The 22,533-nt window shown below is 40.9% G+C and overlaps 1 protein-coding gene and 1 pseudogene across 3 annotated transcripts in view; both read right to left on the bottom strand.

The window, feature by feature from the left end:
* DGKQ (diacylglycerol kinase theta) overlaps positions 1 to 10,456 on the bottom strand; it is an 82,567-nt gene extending 72,111 nt beyond the window's left edge. For all 3 annotated transcript variants that reach the window (XM_031507459.2, XM_077790071.1, XM_031507460.2), the window contains exon 1: positions 10,255 to 10,456. In XM_031507459.2, the coding sequence (XP_031363319.2) occupies positions 10,255 to 10,456 (202 nt within the window). The remainder of the gene's footprint in view (positions 1 to 10,254) is intronic.
* Positions 10,457 to 20,952: 10,496 nt separating this feature from the next.
* LOC110474041 (Golgi to ER traffic protein 4 homolog pseudogene) lies at positions 20,953 to 21,945 on the bottom strand (annotated as a pseudogene).
* Positions 21,946 to 22,533: the final 588 nt, after the last annotated feature.

Raw genomic sequence — 22,533 nt, 5'->3', positions numbered from 1 at the left:
AATCCACATACTGCCATGTCAGTGCCATCCTCCCCAATAACAACACAGACATCTCCTATGAAAAAACAGTCCTGTTAACACTTCTGCTACATTAGACATACCTATGCAGAAATGCGTCCATACACATAAAAGGGAAATAACAGTAGCATATTTCCAACTTCGAAAAAGAATTTGAGTTACACTTAAATAAACAGGGTGGATCTTAGCTGAACTTAATGCACAGTAGGACTCCATAAATTGTGATAGAATTTTGGCAGAAAAATGTGATATGGACACAGTTGCCTGGACACTCTCACAGTATCCAAAGACTTGGAGACATTCTCAACATTACAGGCTACAGAACAAAGGGCAATGCACACCAGTTCTGCACCTATAGGGCATACCACCAGTGACACACATAGTAAACCCCACATATATCCCATGCAGACAGGGACTCAGCGAGTTAGCTCTGTGCTCTTAGCAGTGGGGGAAGCAATGAGTTCCCTCCAAAACACATATAAAATTTTGACTGGACCAAGAAGAGCCAGGCAGCAATTCACTGCCAAGTCTTTTCCACTCAGTGATATAACTGAGGTCTGCAATCCCTCTTCTGCCTCTTAAAAAGTAAACACAGAGCATAAAAATTTAATTAAAAAGTCCTGAAGATACCAGAAGAAAAATCACTGCTAAGCTTAGTTTGCAGTAGCACCCACAAACCTCCACAGCACAGTTACAATTTTTCAAGGAAAGTTGGATACATTTAAAACATAGGTCCCACAGTTAATCTACATAAACCCACAATACTTCCTAGCAACACAAAACAAGGAAAAAACCAAGACACCCCAGAGCTGCCATGGCAACCTTTACTCGTCCTTCCTATAGGGCTTCATTTCCAAGTTGCATCACACTCAGAAATGTATAAAATTATAGGATTTGAGTGAAGAATACTCAGACCTAGAAGAATGCAGAAAGCAAAGAAACATAATCCAGTGCCAGCTGGGTAAGTACATTCAGTATTTTGTCCAGCGTGGTTACTACAAAGCTATTGACATGGTCAGGAAACTAAAGGCAAATGATTCACACAGTGGTGAATTGGGTAAACAAAACACTCATAAGGCACTATTTCCAAAAGGCAAACTGAAAGTGCTGATCTCTGTGACTTTTTTTTTTAATCCTAATTATTCATTTTATTCTGCAAGTATTTTAGAGAGATTCTTTTTAAGAAAGTGTGAGGATTTTAGTTCCAGTACTTAGGCTTGAGTCACTGATGAGATTGAGAGCCATATTTCTCCTGATTTAAAGCAACAGTCTCTTTCATATATCTAAGATCATACAAAATTCATAGAAAACGAGTGTTTATATGGACATCAGAAGCCTGCAGTACAAATTCTATTTGTACTGCAGTGTACAAATTCTACAAATTCTACACTGGTGAATATACCAGAACTTCCAAAATAATTCTGTTCATAAACACTAAAACTCAAAATCTCTCCCTGAAAAGCCATAAATCGTTCCCAAAGAGAGACCAAATTATATTAAGGCGCATGCATTAACTTCATTTTAATGTTGTTTGGTGTGGTCTTCTCAATTGATCAGACAGAGTAAGTTCTTGTAGCAGTTGATTTTAATTTACTATGTAGCATAATCAGCTATTAATTTATACACATGAATTATCAACACACATTGAAAGGTTCTTAAAGTTTCCCAAGACAGCATTTTTAAGAAAAAAGTTACACTGAGCAAAAGCAAAAGTGAGAAAACAAAACCAAAAAAATGTAATATATCTCCATTATCTTATGGATTTACTTTTAAATAATCTATTTGGTTCATCTGAAGAAAAAGTGCTTGAACCAAAAATACAATAAAATCAAGAAATCTTTATGCATTTGCCAAGCATGAACTATTCTGGAAAGAAATATAATAGGAACAAAACAACAGAGGTCAAAACCAAAATGGACACAATGATATTTGGCTGTTTTGAAGAGTATTTTAAACATGATAGTAATTTTACCTTCTACTTTAGCCCATTTTTTAAAAAAGGATTTGGCAACCAAGGCCTAAAAGTCCCAGCTGCTGTTAGTTAACTTCTTCACAAGACAAAATATGAGCATGTAAGTCTGTACTTGATTTCTGCACAGATATTGAAACAGGAATCTTTTAAGTTCTTATTGTTTAAGGTTATATCTCTTCTTTCACCCCTCCTCATCTTGGATCACGTGTTCAGTTTCTCACTCAGAAATTAAAAGAAATTTACAGAATTAAGTCTGCCCAGCATCTGGACAGAGAGTTGGAGGATCAAACATAATTGCAATTGAAAACCATTTTCAACCCCTCCTAGGACAAAGGGATTGTGACTCCTTTTTGGAAGGGCTGCTATTTACTGCCACAGACAACTGTCAGCAGTGAGGGCAGACAGTCTGCTCACAGCTCACATGCACACCTGCCAGGCGCAACTGCTCCAGCACTGTACTAGGCCACTGGGACATCCAACAGCATCCACACAAAAAAATCTGGGCAACAACTTGCAAAAGTGTCTTGAAATTTTTAAAATCAGCTTTTCCAGTACTCTGTATCAGTACTGTTATGAGAAGAGGTTGAATGTGAAAAAACAGTTTTCTTCTAGGTTGTTGCTCAGCCCACATATTTGTTTTAATTCTAAAGGATTCTTTTCATAGCAGATAGATTCCAGGATTGCTAGTCCTAATCAATTTCCCATGCAAATATGTATGTGTGATGATTTATACTCTGCCATCCCAACTAGATTCTGAAGAAAATAATCTCACAAAAAGCCTTTTTTATTCTGAAATAGAGCATTCACAGTCTCAAATTCAATCCATTTTTTCACTTTATGTTCAGAGCCTTCCCACATGCCATCTTCATGCTTAGGGGAATCTTACAAATTTTCTTGTATTTATGATTATTCCAGGCAAAGATCCTAACCACATAATGGTTTCAGCACTTGAGAAAGTTTTTTTGCTTGAACCACTTAAGAAACTGGTTAGTGGATTATTTCTTACATTTACTAATTAACAAGGTGTAGCAATTATTATTTTCACATTCTGCAGAGAAAGTACTGCACAGAAAGGAAAGACTCATTTCCTGAATTATAGCATGACAAACCAAGACACCAAAAAGTGACACAAGCTGCCAAACAGAAAGAAAAGCAATGAGGGGCTGAGATTTTTTTCTATGCATTCTTAAACTCAAATTAGATGTCATATTTCCTAGCCGCCATAACCTAATACTACCCTTCAGAACAACACAATGTTCCTATTTTAACCCCTGAAGTTCAAATTGTTTAATAACTCAATAATCTATTACAAGAAAATCTGTTTACCTAAATATTCAGAATGTCTCTAGGAATATTGTGTATGGAAAATCTTCAGGCATGGATTAAATTGTGATCAAATACAGCATTGTTTATTCTGCTAGTTGTTCTAGATCTTAAACAATACTATTTTTACAATAGTAAGTGCCATGACAATTACATCACACAACTAGTATTTAAAAAGAAGCCAAGCAGGTGAGTGTTACCAGCATATCACATTACTAATCCTAAACATATTTCCAAGTAAGCTTGTACCACTGATATTCAATCTTAAAGAGGAAAGAAAACAACAAATTCATAAAAATATATGTGAATATATATGTATGAATATACATATAGCCCCACCTCCATTTTTCTAGAGGCAAGCAAATAAAAATACTTAAATAAGAACAGGAAGTGAAATGAGGGGTTGACTGTACTCTACTGAATAACAAACTTCCACAAATGAGACAACAGTAGGCAACAATAAGGAAGAATACTGTGGTAGTACACTTAGAAAAAAAAAAGAAGTGTGCTTCCAACATGTTCCTTATCACATTGTGATATACACAGGTTAGGGTTTCACTCTCTGCTTGGGAGTGTTTCCTAATAGGCTTCCCCAGACTGAAAGTTACCATTAAATAAAAAGGCTGGAGGGGGGGAAATGCAAAAAGAACAGGAGCTGATCAGCATGTATTGTTCAATCATTTAGAAAAAGGTATATACTATACATACAATTTACTCTTTCCCCACTGGAGATGAGTCAAATTAAACATATTCAAGTAACTTAGTCACCTGTTTTCTGTAAGTGTTGCAAAAGCAGTTTCACCAAAGGTACATTCAAGAGCCAGCTCGGGATGGATCTGATTGAGCAACAAGTAGCCCAGAAGGATGTCAGTTTGAGCTAATGAAATTCAGAGTTAGAAACACCTCTGGAAGAAACAAGTGACACAACCAAAAAGTAAAGGTCATCCAGGTACAGTGGGGTTCAATGAAAATTCAGAGCTGCCAACTGAGAAGGGTGCCCCGAAATCAGGAAGAGAACCAGCTTTCTATGGATTCTAAGAAGCAAAGCAATATTATGGACAAGTTAGAAACAGCATATAATCAAAAAACAGACCACAGAGAACAGACCAGCAAAGGCACCACCTCCAGAGAGAACCCACCAAAAGGGAAAAAAAAAAAAAAAAAAAAAAAGGCAAAACTTATTATCCTTGTATTTTTAATTCCGGGTATGAGTGGTGCTGGTGGGTGGAATCAACAGAAACATTTGTTAGTAACTGAACACAGGAGAATGAAAAGTAAGCACATTGCACGCCATTTCCCCTGGAAGTAAATGTAGGAGGCCCCAACTTGAGTTACAATTACAACTTGGTAATTAATGTCCATTGAACATAGCAGTGTCCCTGCTGCACAGCAATTTTTAGACCCTTAGCACAGGACTGCAAGAACTATGGTCTGTGGGAAACTTACCAGAAGACGACTGAAAAATTGTGTGCAAGATTAAAAGGAGCCCAAGGTACTACTCTCCAAGACAGCTGAGAAAACACCTGAACATATAATGTCTAAGGTATATGTGATAAATTATCATCTAGAAAGAGAACCTGCAGAGCACCAACTGCAGCCACTTCACACCACGACAGGTTGATGAGCACCTTCCTCAGTGCTTTTGTCACTGCTCAACGAGTCAGACTGAGGCAGTAACACAGATGATATATGAAAGTGCTGTGCAACACTTGGTATTGTATTACAGGCTCTAGCACTTTCTGCATTAAGTTATTTACTACCTAATTGAGTTTTCTGGACTGAAATCTGAGCTAATGCTATCAACACAAACTATAGCTTCCAGCTACAAAAGCTGTGTACATTCTCACAAAGCACCCTGTCCTTTTCTCTGCATCACTGATGGTGACAGGATATTTTCCTCTGAGGCACTGTCAGAAGGAGGCAGGGAAAAGAAAAGAATGAATTATCTTCAGTATAAAATGGATTTTCCTTCAAATACAGACCAGTAAATTGCATTTTTTAATGTGTCAGTCAATGCTCCAAACATTTTTCTCAACATGTATATCAGCTGAACTGAGCCAAGTTTCTGTGTAAGGTTTTATTTTGTGGAATGTTTTGGGGGTGTGTGTGGGTTTGGTTTTTTTGGTTTTTTTTTCCTTTTTTGGCTGTCTTTGCTTTATCTAAGTTTTAAATGCAATAAAGTCACATTCACTCAAATATCTCAGCACCAAACACCTTGTTGTTGCACAGAAAAGTCCCACCACCAGCAAGAAAACCACTGAAGAATAAATGCAGCAACGTCTTGAAAACACAAACTGATTGGAGGATAGAAGCAAAATTGTATTGTGGTAATACACCAAAGCAAGGGAAGCCCATCACAAGAAGGAAGAATATGTTCTTTTTGAACTGCAAGCATTAAGACTCTTGGGAGCAATCTCATATATCACTTACTTCCTTCAAAACAGATCTGAATGAAAACTGTAGGGTCAAGGATGTTTCACATGCCTGTCTCAACCACTGACTAGAAAGGATGAGAGTCCAAGGAGACTGCCCCTTGTCCCCTTTTTCCCTGCTACTACTTCCATATCTCAACATACTCCCAGCTTTAACACACCTTCCCTATCTGACTCTATTTTCTTAGAACAGCCTTTAAATCTAATAGACTACATACAAAATTTGTCCATAATATACATCTAAGGACTGCTGCAAATGTTGTCTGAACATCTCCAGGCTCTCCTAAATCAACAAGGAACAACATGGATTGTCCTTATCTGGGACATGCCCATATAAATCACAGAGCTTTCTGGCTGTCTTGCCAAATCTGAGATTCATGGCATAAATATAACTCAGATCCACTGTTTACATTTTATTCTGGAAAAGCTGGTGTTGTCAGCCAATATTAAAATCTGATTAAGAGAAATAAAGCTTTATACAACTTGGAATAAGTTTGGATGGTCTGCTTAGAACCCTAAAAAAATAATATAACTCATCCCTTCCCCTCCCCACCAAAATCTCAACTCCTCCCCTGAAAACAAAAACAGAAAATAAAGGTGTTGTTTCCCCAAAATATTATTTGGCTTAGAACCTTCATATCAAGAAAGGTGCCCTATCTGCTCAAATACATATCAAGAAGTCCATGACTGCAGCTTCACATAAATATTCTCATGGAATACATAGATATAAACAACCTAAAATGGTTAAACAATTGTAAATTTTGAATCAAATTTGCTTATTACTTAAATCACCTACATTTTATCCTTGGCCAAAATAAACCAAACTGACTTTACATTATAAAGTTTTATGGAACTGGAAATATTTGTAACCCCCAAAATGTACAGATCCAGAATTCCTCCAACTCATTTTTTTTTCCTTGAACTGTTTTATGTAAAATAAAAGCACCGTGAAAAGAAATGCATTTATTGGTGGCTGAAACTATTCCCAAACTCCAGTACAAAATATCTGCTAGCTCCCTTTTAGTGTATGAATTGGTGTTTCTGTGAACTACCAGTAAGAGCTGTCTTTACACTTCTTATATAGACTTCATATATCTAGTATTTTTAAGATGCATACATACATGCACAAGACCTCAGTAATTCACACTGCCTCTTCTTCGGCAAGCCTGAGGAAATTTAAGCCCACTCAAACCTTGAAATGACCATACTTAGGAAAGCAAGAGCAATATAAGAGAGCAGTTTTCCATGCTACAACTCAAGCTTCACTTATTCTGTCACACACACATTATCAAAGGAAGTCACAGGTACAAACAGCAAAGTGGTAAGAAAAACAGTTCTTTACAAAAGGTTTACAGAAAACGGATTTTCAGGGTGGGGAGGACACGTGAATAAACCACAGATGCAAGCCTGGTTGACTGATATTACATAAATATGTGCACAGAAGCTTAATACAGTAACATCTTCAGTCCCAACTGGACACCTATTCCTCATAGGAAGAATACTGCATTCCCTATAAAATTCACTTGTAAAAATATATTGCCAATCTAAGCAAGAGAGCTGCAATTCTCCCCTGGAGTACCTTCAACTCCATACAAAGCGCTGGTGACAATGGTCTGGCTCCTCCACCACCCCTCCCTTCAGTGGAGTAAGAAACAGCATCTTACTTTTAAACAATCAAAAAAGATGCAGGACACTGTGCCTTTTATGGAGAGCATCGGAGCATCTCTTCCATGTACTTTTTGGAATTCCCAGAGAAAACCATCTAGGCCTCCACTATGAGAATGTTTTCAGAATACATTCAATTTTCTTGTACTTTTGCTACACAGCTATGTAATCCACATGGGCACATGCCAGTCTACTGAGTAGCTGATAAGTTTACAGAAAAACTCCACAAACTTGTCATTCACACACAGACTATGCTGTTCTCCAAGAGTCTAAAGTTCAATCACAATTAAAATACAAGTCCAGGTGATTTAGGCCATACAGCTACTCAAAATAATGACACATAAGAAGTGGGCTTTTCTGGATTGTTTCTTCTTTTTTTTCCCTTTCCTTTCAATAACTGGAGGAGTCACACCATGAGCAAAGATGCCCTTCAAAGATTAGAAGTTTTCTGTTTTGGTAATAACCAGCTTCAGGGAATGTCTACACAAGCAGCATCAGGAGACTGAACAGCTGAACCTACAGATCTGGAAGAGCAACCACTGCAAATCCACTTAGAAAAAGGCCCCTCGATGGCTTCATGTTGAAGCCTGTAGGTGGTTCACCAAACTGAGTTCAAGGACAGCTGCAATTACACCTGCAAACCTAGACTCTCTGCAGAGAAGAAAAAGGAGGTAGCAATTATCTACTATGTTTTTTCAAGTCTAGAGCAAACATCACCTTCTCTAATAGCTGGGTGGGTTACTTTTATGTTTTAACAGCATGGCACTCCTTCTATCAATTTCTAAGGTGCAATGATCAAACTGCATTAGTCAAGGTAAATGTGACAAGGAGGTAACTATTAAAAGGAATTTACTTAAAATACTGTTTAAGAAATCATCTTAGCATTCATTAAATAACTTAGAACTTGACAACAGCAGACACATAAGCAAATGATCCATCAGGTGGTTTTGAGATTTGTTGTTTAGCAGCAAATTGTTGAAAGACAAACATGACTCTAAGTATTGCTGGTTGAAAACAGATGAAAGGACAAAAAAACAAACAAAAAAACGCCAAGCAAACAAAAAAACTCCAGTTCTGATTCTTCACCAAGTGGAGACACTGATGTGCCAGGTGCCATTACAGGGTTTTCCTATGCACTCTGAGCACAGAATGTTAGAGCTAACAAAAACATATCCCCTCTCTTGTATTACCGCTCACAGAGGTGACTTGTTTGGGGTGGAGTTTTCAGAGTAGTTTTAAAAGAGATATTTTAACCATGCAGCTTGGAAGTGCCCCATCAGCACATGGTCATTAGACAGCGGTACTAAGGATGCTTATCCAGAATTCTGCTGGAAAAGCCAAAGGGGAAGAACAGTTCCAGAACACCAGTTCCAGAACTGCAGTGAAAAACTAGGAAAAAATAGTAAATGTAACTTTCAGGAATATACTACCTTTAAGTATGTTATATGTGAGTAGATAAAAAAAATGTGAGATATTCAGGACATTCTGTTCCTTTCACTTTTTCCTAGCATTATATATGAGCATTACCAAAACTACTCAGATCTTTAAATGACAAACTGGCACCTGAATGCCCAGTTTCATGACTCAAAAGATTTGCCATTTTTTAAGTCAGTGTTAGAAGAGACCACAGAAGACTGGCTTTGTGCACTTTCACAATGAAAGAAGTTATCATGTGAGCTTGGGGCTTTTTTGCTTATTAGGATAAGCAATGACCTTACACTATACAGAACAACATTTCTCTCAGAAAACTTTTAAACAAATATAAAACCATCCTTACAATACTTGCTTTGCATCACACAGGAACATGATGAACATGACTTCCACCCAACTTAATCCAGCACTCTCTTTACCCCTAACAATGACAAAGGCAGGAGTAATTTCAAGAACTGCAGGCTACTTGTCCTACACCTACAGCCTTGTTTGACATCCACCCAAACAATGAGGCTCTTGTACAACCTGACTCTTTGGAGTCAGGGATCTGCATCCCAAGCCAGCTGGACTGCATATGCTCATGAAGACATAATGTTTTATGCTGTTTTGTTTGGGTTTTTTGTTGTTGGTAGTGGTGTGTTTGTTTTCCTTTAAAGAGGGACACCGAGATCCATTATTTTTGCTATGACACCACTGGATTATGCCGCATCAGAACAAGTTATAATTTTTATCTGTTCCAAGAACCTCAGCTGCCGCGTAGTTCAGCAAGGAAACGTAGCAATTCTTTCTCCCATTTCTGGTGTCAGCCAAGGTTTAAAAGGCTCAAACTCCAAAGAGGTCTCGGATTCTCCATGGGATCAGGCATTCCAGCAAGTAAGGGTGCACCTGAGATCGATCCACTGTGAGCTGCTGGGGTGCTTGGTGTGTCGACCCCAGGACAGGCTAGGGCACTGCTGGATCACAGCACACACCAGTGTTACCACACAGGAGTGAGCAATGACACATCTCTAATTTTACGTTATTTTTGTTAGAAATTAATATTACTAGAATTTAGTCTTATAATTTAAAATAGGAGTACAATTTTTTCAGCACTACTGTAGCTTTCAGACTGGTTTTTGCAATTTAGACTGTTATTATTAAACTATAACTAGAATTTTGATTACTACCGTTAGACAATTCTTTTTGTGATGGAATGCATTATTTTTATTACTGTATTTCAGTACTGCGCTTTAGTATTATGGTTCTGCACTAGAATTTTAAAATTAGATGTTAGTACTACAGTTTGTTGATACTAATTACGAACAGAGTTTTTTATCAGCAGTGGGTTTAGGCAATTTTTACTCCCCCCCACCTCGCTCCGGACGCGTCCCCTGCAGGTCCCCCGCGCCCGCCACCGCCCCGGCAGCCCCTTACCCTCGCACTGGTAGCCGGCCAGCCCCCAGATGAAGTCGGTGCAGTAGTGGCAGAAGGTGGGCTTGGTCAGGGTCACCCTGCGGAACGCGTGGCCCGGCGGGCTGCTGCCGCCCGCCGCGGCGCGGCCCCGCCCGCCCAGCACCGGGCTGGAGGCCGGGCTGCCGCCGCCGCCGCCGCGCAGCGAGCGCGCCGCATCCGCCATTCCCGCCGGCCGGCCGCCCGCCCCGCGCCGCGCCGCGCCGGCCGCCGCTCGCCCGCCCGCGCTTCCGCCCCGGGGCGGCGGCGGGGGCGGGCGCGGGCGGGCGGGGGCGGCGCCGGCGGGCGGTGCGCGCTGCCCCCTGCCGGCCGCGCCCGCAGCGCCGCCTCCCCGCCCGGCCCGGCCCGGCCTTCCGCTGCGGGGCCGGTCCGGCTCCGCCGCCTCCCTGCGCCGCCGGCCCGGCCTCCGACCGCGCGCTGTGCCCGGCGTCCCTCCTAAACCTCCCCTGGCTCAGCTGTAGAATCGGTTCTCTCTGCTGTCTCTACTCCTAAACCTCCCCTGGCGCACCCAGAGAATGGGTTCTCTCTGCTGTCTCTAGCTGGTTCGGGGAAGAGGCTGATCCCCACCTGGCCACAAGCTCCTCTCAGGGTCTTGTAGAGATTGATAATGTCACCCCTGAGACTACTTTTCTCCGGCTGAACTTCTTCTCCAGCCCCTTTGCCATCTTTGTTGCCTTTCTCTGGACTCAGACGTAAGACCTCCAGTTTCTTGCCATGACATTAATATGGAAGGTTTTGCTAACCTGTCGTCATACCATTTTAGAGCACACAAAGCTCCACCTCAAGAAGATTTGTGATGATGCATTAGCAGAAAATTATTTGCCATAGGTTTTGCCTTCTACGCTCAACATCTCTGACTTCATGACAAAAGGTCTTCTTCCAAAGTCTCTCACCTCCATAACAGGGCTTTTTTGTCCTCTGTTCACTTAACCTTCTTGTTGCTAGTTTGGAAAGTGTTTACACACCTGGATGTTTCTATTATGCTAGTCTCTGGAATGCCTGTTTCTTTGACTTAATAGTAGGGTAACCTTTTATAGATAGAGTAGGTTGGGACAAGGAAGGAGGCTATCACTTTGGATTTTGTGCATATAGATGTATGCTGTCTGCATCTCAGCTTGCCTTGATCTCAGCTTTGTATTGAGAATCTCCACTGAACTGTTCAAAACAACAGCCAAGTACCTCCATCAAGCAATGAGAGACAACAAAGGGTAGTTAAAATTTTGTTCTTGGCTCTGATTTATCTGTATTTTGGTGAGGGGTTTAATAAGCTGGTGTAATAAACCTCTTGAGTAATAAATCCTTGTCTTGTAGACCAAGAGTTATATTCTAAAATTTGTTAGCATCTGCTAGTTTCTACTACTCTTACTTTGTGTATCCTTTCCCTGCTGTGAATAGGAAAGTAATTACAATCAGAAGGACTTGACCTTCTCAAGGGGAAGCAGTAGAAATAATTAAGAGTCCAAAGAAAGCATAATATGACGTTTTATGGTGGTAGAAAGAGTTGCATACATAAGCTTTGAAATACTTCTAATTGCTTCTACAAACATGATTTAGAAAACATATCTAAGCTACTACAGAGCTTTATGAAGCCCCAGACACACAGGAGGATAGAGAAGAGGGAAGCAGTGGGGAAACCCCTGTATTTGAAGATGTGTACCTGCTGAAGGCATTGAATCAGCCAAAGCCCATGATTGACAGGTCCTATCTTCCACAAACTCAGCCTTGCCTTAATCTTCTTAAAAATCATAGCATAAGACTTCTTGGAACACAGTTCTAGGCTCATGGGGAAGAAGACAGAGGAACAGCCAGTATTGGATTTTGACAATGGTCAGTGGTGCCCAACCTATTTGATTGCTTTCCACGACAAATGTGTAGATCTTTGTAGGAGAGGACACTAGTGTAACCTTGACTTCAGCAAGGTTTATGACTTGTCTCCAACTATATTGTTGTATCCAAAGTGGAACTTTATGGCTCCACATGGGTGGACAACTAGATGGGTACAAAACTGGTTGGATGGTTGAGCTCAGCAGGAAGGGGTTAATGGGTCATACTTGAACTTTGCTTGGAGGCCCATAATGGGAGGAGTATTAGAGGGGTCTCTCCTGGGCCCTGGGCATTGAGCATGTTTGTCAAGATCATGAGAAGGTGACAGATAGCAGTATTGTCAAGTTCCAGGGAAGTCAAGTTCACACATGACATCAAGCTGAAGGAACAGTCATTATACTGCCATCTACAGGGACCTGAATAGACAGGAGAAATTAATCCTATCATAGAATCAAAGGGTTGGTTTGGGTTGGAAGGAATCTAAACTCTTCTGCCATATGCAGGGATACCTTTCATTAGACCAATTTGCTCTAAGTCCCATCCAGCCTGAACACATCCAACATGAACACATCCTGGGCTGGGGCATTCCCAGCATTTCTGGGTGACTTTTTCCAGTGCCTCATTACCATCACAGAATATAATTTTTTCATAATATCCAATCAAAACCTACTCTCTCTTTCAGTTTGAAACAATTTCCTCCTTCTGCCAATACACACCTTTATTTATTCCTAAAGTCCCTAGAGAGGAACTTTAAGAAGTCCCTCTCCAGCTCTCTTGTAAGCTCCCCTCTGGTACTGCGAGGCTACAATTAGGTGCCTTCTGTTCTCCAGGCTGGACAATCCCAATTCTCTCTGCCTTTCCTTATAGGAGGGATGCTCCATCCCTCTGATCATCTTGGTGTCCCTCCTCTGGACTCACTCCAGCAGGTCCATGACCTTCCTGTGCTGGCACCCCAGAGCTGGGTGCAGGGTTCCAGGTGGGATCTCTCTCACCAGAGCAGAGCAGAGGGGCAGAATCCCCTCCCTCCCCTGCTGCCCACGCTGCTTTGGATGCAGCCCAGGACACGTTTGGCTCTCTGGGCTGGGAGTGCCCATGGCTGGGTCGTGTCCAGCCTCTCACCCACAGCAACCCCAGTCCTGCTCACAGGGCTGCTCTTGACCTGTTCATGCCCAGCCTGTGCTGATACTGGGGTTGTCCTGACCCAGGTGCAGCACCTTGAACTTGGTCTTGTTAATCCTCATGACATTTCCATGGGCCCACTTCTTGAGCTTGTACAGGTGCTTCTGGTTGGCATCCTGTCTTTCAGGAATGTCAGCCTTGGCATTTGGCTTCGTGTCATCTGCAAATTTGATGACAGTGCACTTCATCAATGAAATAACACTGGTCCCAATACAGATCTCTGAGGGATACCACTGCTTACTGATGTCCATTGCAACTCTGAGCTGTTGGTCACTACCCTCTGGATGTCACAAATTTCTTATCCATGTAATAGTTCACCCATTGAATCCATCTCTCTCTTAATTTAGAGAGAAGATGTTGTGGAGGACCATGTCAAAGTCCTGAAAAATGATATCTGCTGCCCTTCCCTTGTCCACTAGTGGAGTCACTGCATCATAGAAGGCCTGCAGGTCGGTCAGGCAGGACTTGCCCTTGGTAAGGCCATGCTGGCTGTCCCAAACAATCTCTGTCCTCCATGTGCCTTGCACAGCTTCCAGCAGGATCTGTTCCATGATCTTCCCAGGCACAGAGGTGACACTCACAGATCAGTTGCTACAGGAGTCCTCCTTTCTACCATTTTAGAAGATGGGTACAATGTTTTCCCTTTTCCAGTCACCTGGGGCTTCATCTGACAGCCACAACTTTTCAAATGTCATGGACAGTGGTTTGGCAACTACATCAGCTGGTTGTCTCAGGACTCTAGGATGCATCTCATTGGCTCACATAGACTTTTAAGTATGTTCAGGTTCTTCAGGTGGCCATGAACCTGATTTTTACTTAGACTGGGAGAGACTTTGCTCCCCCAGTCCCCATCCTGCTGTTCGTCCACTCAAGAGATGCGAGAAGAGAGATTGCCATTGAAGACAGTGGCAAAAGAAGTTGTTGAGTAGATCAGCTTTTGTCTCAATCATTGTTGTTAGGGAACATTGTCTGTCTCCATCATTGTCTGTTAGGGAACACACCTTCTTTGACCCCCAGATGAGCAGACAGGCAGCAGGGTAGCACTGCAGAAAAGGTCCTGGGTGTCCAGGTTGTCAATGAACCATCTGTGCACACTGGCAACAACCAGGATCAACAGCATCCTCTACTGTCCAGGAGCACAGCTAGTCAGCTGAGAGAAGGGTTTATTACTGTCTCCCCAGCACTAAAATATTAGACTATTGCATTCAGTTTTGACCTCCATGGATGAAGAGCATGACAAGCTGCTGGAGCAAGTTCAGTGGAGAACCATGAGAGTGGTTAAGCATTGGTGCACTTGTCCTGTGCAGAGAAGGCTGAGAGAGAAGGACTTACTCTGCCTGAAGAAGAGACAGTTACCAGATCTCATAGCACCTGGGTAGTACTGACACAAAGGTTTTAATGAGGATGGACCAAGGTTCTTTACAGGAATGCACACTGTGAGGACAAGAGACAAATGTCAGAACTTCAAATTAGGTGTTCAGGCTGGATTCAGGTGTTAAAGGTAGTCAAGCAGCGGAGCAGGTTAAGTGACATTCCATTGACCTGTCCTGTCTTTCTTTTCAACCTAGTCTGTCCTCTTTAAATGTGAGGGGTTTTTTATTGATCTAAGAGTTCTTCTCCTCTTAAGAGTCAGAGACCCAAGGTTTGAAAGCTGAAACTCATGTGAACAAGCCTTTCCTACAATCTAGGAAACTACCTTATAATCATATCTGAATCTGACTGTTTCAAAAGCCTGAGGAAGTAATTAATATTTTTATAAAAATGTGAAAATGCATTCCATTAACAAATAATTACATAAACTACTGAATCACTTTTTCAGGGCAGGTAATTACAAGGTTTCTTTGATAGAAGACTGAAGGATGGTAGCTTTTATATTTGAGATAAAAATGAAGTGCGAGATTTTGGCTATTTTTGAACAACTGTCCCTCCAGATAAATACTTAGAAGCTGTAAAACAGAGGCAAGAATGAAACTTTTAGTGCTTTAACTTCCCATCTTATCTGTGAGCAATCTATAACCAGGCAAAACAACCTAAACCATCTAATGGTTGTCTTCAGCCAAGTCTGCCAAAACATCTGCTGCCAGCGGCCATGGAGTATGGCAGCAGTTGAAGGCTAGCCATCCTTTCCATTTCACATGTGTAGCACACCTGCTACCCTAGACAGTAGAAAAAAAGTGAGGTAAAGAATTATTAGTGGAGCTGTCACATTCACAAATGTGATAACTCATTAAAGGTATTTTTTTCCTCATGCAGGAGTTGCTTGACAGGCTGGTAACTGAAAGATGAAACAAACAGGATAAAACTACCACCTCTTAGATATACCTTCATATTTTTTAAAATAAAGAAGTGCCTCACAGATAAAAACAAAAATATTTGAGCATCCATTGTCTTTATTTTGACAAGATTAGTGAGACAGGATTAGGAAAAAAATGTAAGGCCTCTGAAAACAAAATTTATGTCTTTTTGCATCCTGATAAACATTTTGTGGCACTTTGGATTCTGTAACTTCATTAAACTCAAGTTATGCAACTCCTGGGCAGTTTTGTCATTTTTACAAGTTTCTTGGCTTTGTAGAGGTGTAAATGGAGGTGTAAATGGAGCAGACTGCACCTTGGATGTTCCAAACCTTTTGTAACCTTCTTGTACTCTTTATATCTGGGGAGAAAGCATACTGTGACAGATAGAAAGCTTTTGATATAACTGAGAAATGAAAATTCTGATACATCATCCCAAATTTATATACAAGATTATATAAGTTTGATGTGGTGTCAATATCACATCCTGTTTTTATCCTTAAGGAACACAGTTCATTGTACCAGAGCTCTCTTGACACTCAATATGATGAAATTCAGCTATTCAATTCTTTCATGAAGTAATTTATTTGTAAGCAAGCTTTAAAAAACCTAAAAATAAATAAGCATTTTAGGTCCAGGTGAGATCCAGAGGATTTTATAAGACTGTATAAATATGGAAGTACTGGATGAAAATCAGATGGAGCTGCGCTGTTTTTTAGTGGTCTGTCCTGGCCTTCCCATTTCCTGGTTTCTCAGAGAGCTATGAACAATTTCATCCATCTACTCACATGACAGGAGTGAGAGTCATTAGCTTCCCAAATGCTGGAGAATCTTGCTAAAATTCTGATTCTATAAAATGTTTTCTTTACTTGTTGGTGAAGAGAGGAAGTGTGAAATCCTATGGTACCTGTCCCATAGAGCCATAAGCAAAAGCATTTCTAGATTACTAAAATCTACTATATTGTTGACTTCTCTTCTGAATTATCTTCATTGCTGCAAGTAACTGGAAGAGATGAATGACACAAACCATATGTGGAGGTTGAAAAGGAAAGTTTAAAATAAATTGTGGCTTCTAAGAGCCAATAACTTAAAAGCATGGGAGTTGTTTTGAATGTGGCCTCCTGTTGGCAACCAGTAGGATAGAAGAGCTACAGAGGGGTTGGTTTCATTTGGCTTAAACTAGCACATCAGTATTTGGAAATTGAGGGATAATGCTGTTTTGGCTCATGATAGGAAATGGTTCATGAAGTATCATCTTCCTAAGCAAGGCAGGTTTCAGATTTGCAGTTTTTTCATCTCTCCAAGTTGGTGATATCTGAATCAGAAGTAAATTCTGATGTTCATTTTAATAGGATACTTTTTTTTCCCCCAAAAATCTCCCAGCTGAAGAGACAATAAAAGTATTAGATCATGTTTGTGCACTCTTTGTTTTGCAATGGAAAACAAAAGAGAAATTAGATTTCTAATACTATTCTAATCACACTAGAAATAAATCAAATGCTGGCTTGTTAGTTAGAAGTACCAACAGCCCCTGAGTAAGAGAAGCAAAAGCCCTGCTATGGAAAGCCAACAAGTTCTGGATCAGTTCCAAGTTATATAGTAAGATATGGTATGTCTTTAAACTTTTTATTTGATTGCCAGATTAACTATAGCTTTTCAAATAAAGGTTATAATAAGGAACACATAAAACTGCATACTCTAAACAAAATTACATATTAATGTTATGTATATCAAATATATGCACACTTTTCACAAGGTACAGAGACACAGAAGAAAATCCTTCAGTTCAAATTCATCCATCTCTTGTGGGGAAAAAACCCCTACAGAGATCCCATTAAGTAAAACATCTTTATTTTACCAAAATCATTATAGTCAGCAGTAGTAAGTATTGAATAAAAAAGTAGATACATTTATCACAAGCAGACGTAACTGCAGAATTCATATTTTGTTCTAGCATTTAGACTCCTTGCTATCTCAGGAATTTCCCTAGTTCTGCTAACAGAACTGAGACTTAGTAAATAATAATCCATATCAGAGCTGGAAGAAAACTGTGTAACAACTTAGCAAAGTAGCAAAGTCAAAAGGTTGAAATTTAGGGCCGAGCCAGCTAGTAAATATGATAATATGACAGGCAAGTTATTTGTGCTTCAAATACACTGATTTTAATATTTAATAGCTTATTTCCAACTCTTAAGATTTAGAACAAACAACTTCCTGACAGAGTACATAAATAATTTGCTTAGAGTTAATGAATAATTTCTCTGGGAGAAAAACACCAACCAATAAACAAAAAAAACCAGCTAGGGTTTGATTTATTCTTTTATTGTAAAGGATTGCCAGTTTAACTTCTTTAGTTATGTTTTGTCTCTGGACGTAGGGAACATGAAAGCACTTCTTATGAACAGAGTGGTTTAATGCATTCTGAAATGCAAAATATGCAGAAACACCCATATATGGAATAACAGATTGCTGCTAAGGTTTAATAAGAGTTATGTACTCTGAAAATAAAATTTCCTAGTCTTGTTGTTAAAACCACATTGAATTTTCTGATTCTACACTCTAATAATGCATCAGAAACCCAATATATAGAACACCCTTTTTAAATGTATGTGTCTATGTGTAAATATATAGCATTATTTATTTCTGTGCCTGACAGTACCTGTTGCTTACAAGATAGATCTACTCTTTCACCAGCAAGAATGTAAAGAAATACCATGTATGCTAGACTCCAGAGAGATGTGCTCATGCATGAGATTCTCCTTTGGCTGTGTCACTGGTGCCCGCGTGGATGACAGGAGGTTGTAGTCTGAGGGCTTGACAAAAGCACCCCAGGTCAAAGCCCTGACAAGCAGCACACCTTCTGAGACAGAGAGGTCAGCAAAAGTAAAATCTCCAGCCACCATGACTTGTTCTGTCCTTGAGGAGCTCAGATGTCTTTCCTGACCAAGCTTGTTTCTGTTTATTTGTTTTCAGAGTATTGCACCTGAGTGCCTTCAGTTCATACCTACATGATGGAAAGGAATCATTCTCCTGTTGCCAGGAGTCACAGGCTCTCAACATTTCCACCTTGGGAGTCTCAACTTTCCCACCTTGTGAGTCCAAACCTAATACAGAGTCCAGCATAGCCTTTTAGTTGTCCCACCTCTTAAGCAGCTGTTGAAGATAAATTTTTAAAATAAGACATCACTGTGGAATTAAAGGAGTTGATGGTTAAATAATTATAAAATTATAATTAAACAATTATTGAGATATAATTAAATAGTAATGTAATTAAATAACTACAGCCCACTGCTGTAGAGGAGAACTCAATGGCCTCAGGGTGGGGCTACAGATGTCTACAATGTAATGTGGTTGATTTGTAGTTAACTTGCCTTGGTGCAGGAGTACCACCACAGGAGTTTTTGTTTTGGTTAGTCCTGCTCAGGATGGTTCTGTTAGGTCCTGATAAATTGTGGTGTAGACTCCTTGGTTACTGAGAAGTCAATGGCCTGGCACAGTTCTCTGGGTGTGCACAGCAGGGCTGACTGGCGGTGATGCCTGAACCAAAGTACTGTTCACTTAGCCAGAGTCCTGCACCCATCACTGCTGCAGAGGCACAAGCACCTCCTTAGAGGGATCCTGTTGCCTTCCTATTCATCCTCCCTGGTGCTATGTTGTCTGCTGCTTTTTCCCATAGCTTCGCACCAGGCAGCTTTTTACCTGTGCCCTGCACCTCAGCCAGACCTCAACCTCCTCAGTATCACCTTGGGAAGAGGCACCTGGCACTCCATATAACCCTATACCTGCAGGGCTCCCCATGTTCTCTTGGAGCAGCATCTGGGCTGGTGCTAAGGGGCATGCTATCATGCTTGTTTCAGCATAGTCTTCAGCAGCTCTTTGGTGTCCCCTGTAATGGGAGTGCTGTGCTAAAGCCAGCTGCCCCTCACCAGTGGGTCACTGCTCTCCTCTGGTACAGATGAACAGATGTCCCCCTGATTAGGAAAGTACTGACTGGGAACTGCTGTGCTCCACAATAAGGAAAACAGGAGAGGCAACCAGTGTGTCTCTATCTGTGAAAAATGAGCTGGTCTGTTATGTGCCAAGTCCCCATTTACTAACCCTGGTTACCACTACATTTCCTTCTTCTGTTCTCTGTTTGTAACTAAAGTGGGTTCTGTTGAGTGCAGTCCATGGTTGATTAAAGGAAAGATAATTAATTACAAGGCTGCTGCAAGCACTGGTTTTGTAGGCATGTATTTCATTGAATAATGTGGAACAGGAGAGGACTCTGCAGCTCAGAGCAGGGGCAACCTTACAGTTAGATTCAAGTTCCATACTGAAACAGTTCCTCACATTGTCCCAGAAGGGCTATTGACTTGCTTTATCACCTTGTTATGCAGATGTAACTTTACAATGTGCAACTCAGTTCAAGGTTTCAGAAAGAATGTAAGTTTTCCAATCCATGCTGCAAGTAAAACAATTAAAAACTGGCTTGTGTTCTCTGTGACATAACTGGATAGGACCACCAGGCAGTCTTTGATAGAAATTGTCAAGGTGTGCAGGGCAGCCGATAGCTTGGGAAACAGTGTGACATTTCAGAGGGTCAGCCAGGGAAGGAAAACTGGCAATGACCCATATTATTGCAGAACTGATGTGCTTAAATGCCCCATGGGCCAAAATAAATGAGCATCCAGCTTAAAAATGGCCCTACCACTAAGTTAACAGCAGTCCTGCACCTGTGTATTACAATATGGGAACAAGCACCAGCACCTCCAGCACCAAAGCTGTGATGGGCCTGGAGAGAAGCTGAAAGCTCATCCCAAATCCAGGGACCCACCTAGACAGAACAGTCATGAATCATGCAGATTCCTATAGGTGTAGAAGAAGGGATTACAAGTGATCTCACTCCTGGTAAATCACAGTTGTACTACTTAAACAGTAAGTAGTAATCCTTGAGGAAGAGAGCCAGGCAGTATGAAGGGAATGCATGTTACTCATGGCAGTGGAAGCAAGTTCTAGTGTGAATGTCTCTTAGATGTGCATCTCAAATTATGCTGCTTGGCTTGTCTCTCAGTACTTTTGGCACCAGCGTTGAAAATCAATTAATCAATTGCTCCCCTTGCCTTTCAAGATTCTCCTTGGAAGAGGGCAGAAGGCAAGGAAGCTTTCTCAGAACAGAGATGGTATTGGGTAGGCCACGAAGCACAAGTGCTATGTTTATGCTTTATTGAAAGACTGTGCAAAAGGGAACACCACATCAGAAACTGCAGACTGTGTTTAATCAGTCCCAGCTGCTGGATTGGAAACCCACTAGCAACTGCTTCAGTTGGTTTGTTTGGCTACTTTTTGTTGGTTTCTTTCTTTCTTTTTTCTTTTTTTTCCATAAATAATATAGACTGACAGTATAAACATTCCAGCAACCATTTCTAAAAGAGCAGAGGAACCCTTTTAGGAGCTAAGACACAACTGCAGGATTCAAATTTAAAAAGTGTCTTCAGAGTCATCAATTAATCAGATTTACACAACACCGAATGACCACAACATTCAGTTGAGCTCAATAGGACTGCTGTCTTCCTGACTATCTTCTGTGTCATCTTCCCCAGTTACCATTGGAATGTTTAAAAGATTTCCTAACAATGCCCTGTAGGATAAGGTATGCTTGGATGGAACTCCAAAGAAAAGCTGTCCTATTTAATCTAGGTACTCATTATACAGGGTGTCTCTTTTCAGTGAAGGTTGATACTGTACATACTCTTAGTTTTTCCTCCATGAACTGCCAACAACAGAAACCAGATGAAGTTTAGCAGTGATTGCACAAAGGGAAGACCCTTCTCTATTGAAGGATGTTTTTATGTGTATGTCATAAAAACAACTAATGTGCTGGTCTTATTTTTTAAGCAGAGAAATTGTAGTATTGCCTGAGCTACAAACACATCCACCTCATTGCAGTATCTGTGGGACAAGCAGTATTCCAGCAGCATATTTGCACAGCCCTGACCATCTGTTAAGTGCAAGAAATGATATTGAGATTCACTACAGTTTTGGTCTTTCCACAGGGTAATAGCTAGTAACTGGTGTAGTTTTGAATGTTCGAGTTTTCCTGATCCCCCACTGGACCATTTTAGTGCTCTAGATAGGAAAGCTGCTCTTTCAGGAGAATTTGAATACATTAAACAAAACAATTTAGCCATGTTTTCTAAAAGGTCTTCTGCTACTTTTGCATCTGACTTCTCCAAAGACTCCAAAACCAGCATGGACAGATCAGCAGCCCTGTTTTACTGGTTATGACTGAAGAACAGTAAACCTGTGAATACATTAGTTCTCTTGCTTCTGCATGTTTTTCTTGTGACATATAACTGAAGAAGAGTGTCCAGTACATCTGGTGATGGCCCAGTGTGATAGCAAGAATACATGATAAGAAGGAAGGCAGAGATAAGGCAGCCCAAGATTTGCCTAGCCAGGAGCTGCAGAGGAACATGGCCTTTGAGTCATGGGAAGGAACATGGCCTGGAGTTGCGGGGAGACAGTGGCCAAAAAAGAGCTGCGAGAAATAACACATCTGGGAGAAGAGCTGCAGAAGTCTGGACTTCGATTTTATAAAGAGTTATGGCTGCCATCTATCATGGTCCTGGGGCAGTGCTGCATTCCCCCAACCACTGCTGGGCGTGTGGATGCCTGGCCTGCCAGCTCTGGCTGCCCTGGCTCTTCCCTGCTACAACCTGAGGAAGCAGCAGCTAAAGCAGCTTCTGGTGCTGCAGGAGTGGCAACAGTGCTCTGAGAGACAAAATCATCAGTATGGTGACCCACACAGTGCTATGAGACACCAAGTTGACTAAGGAGAGGTAAGCCAGCCCAAGAAATAGAAACAGAGTAGTTTTATATGCTAGTAAACCATATGTATAGTTGTAAATCCTAAGAATATGTAAATACATCCATTTAAATATGCTTTTTTAATTAAAAGAAAAGG

This window comes from Lonchura striata, chromosome Z (assembly GCF_046129695.1).
Source record: "Lonchura striata isolate bLonStr1 chromosome Z, bLonStr1.mat, whole genome shotgun sequence".
Lineage (NCBI taxonomy): Eukaryota > Metazoa > Chordata > Aves > Passeriformes > Estrildidae > Lonchura > Lonchura striata.
Note: the sequence above shows the minus strand (reverse complement) of the source record. Positions and strands in the feature narration are given on the sequence as shown.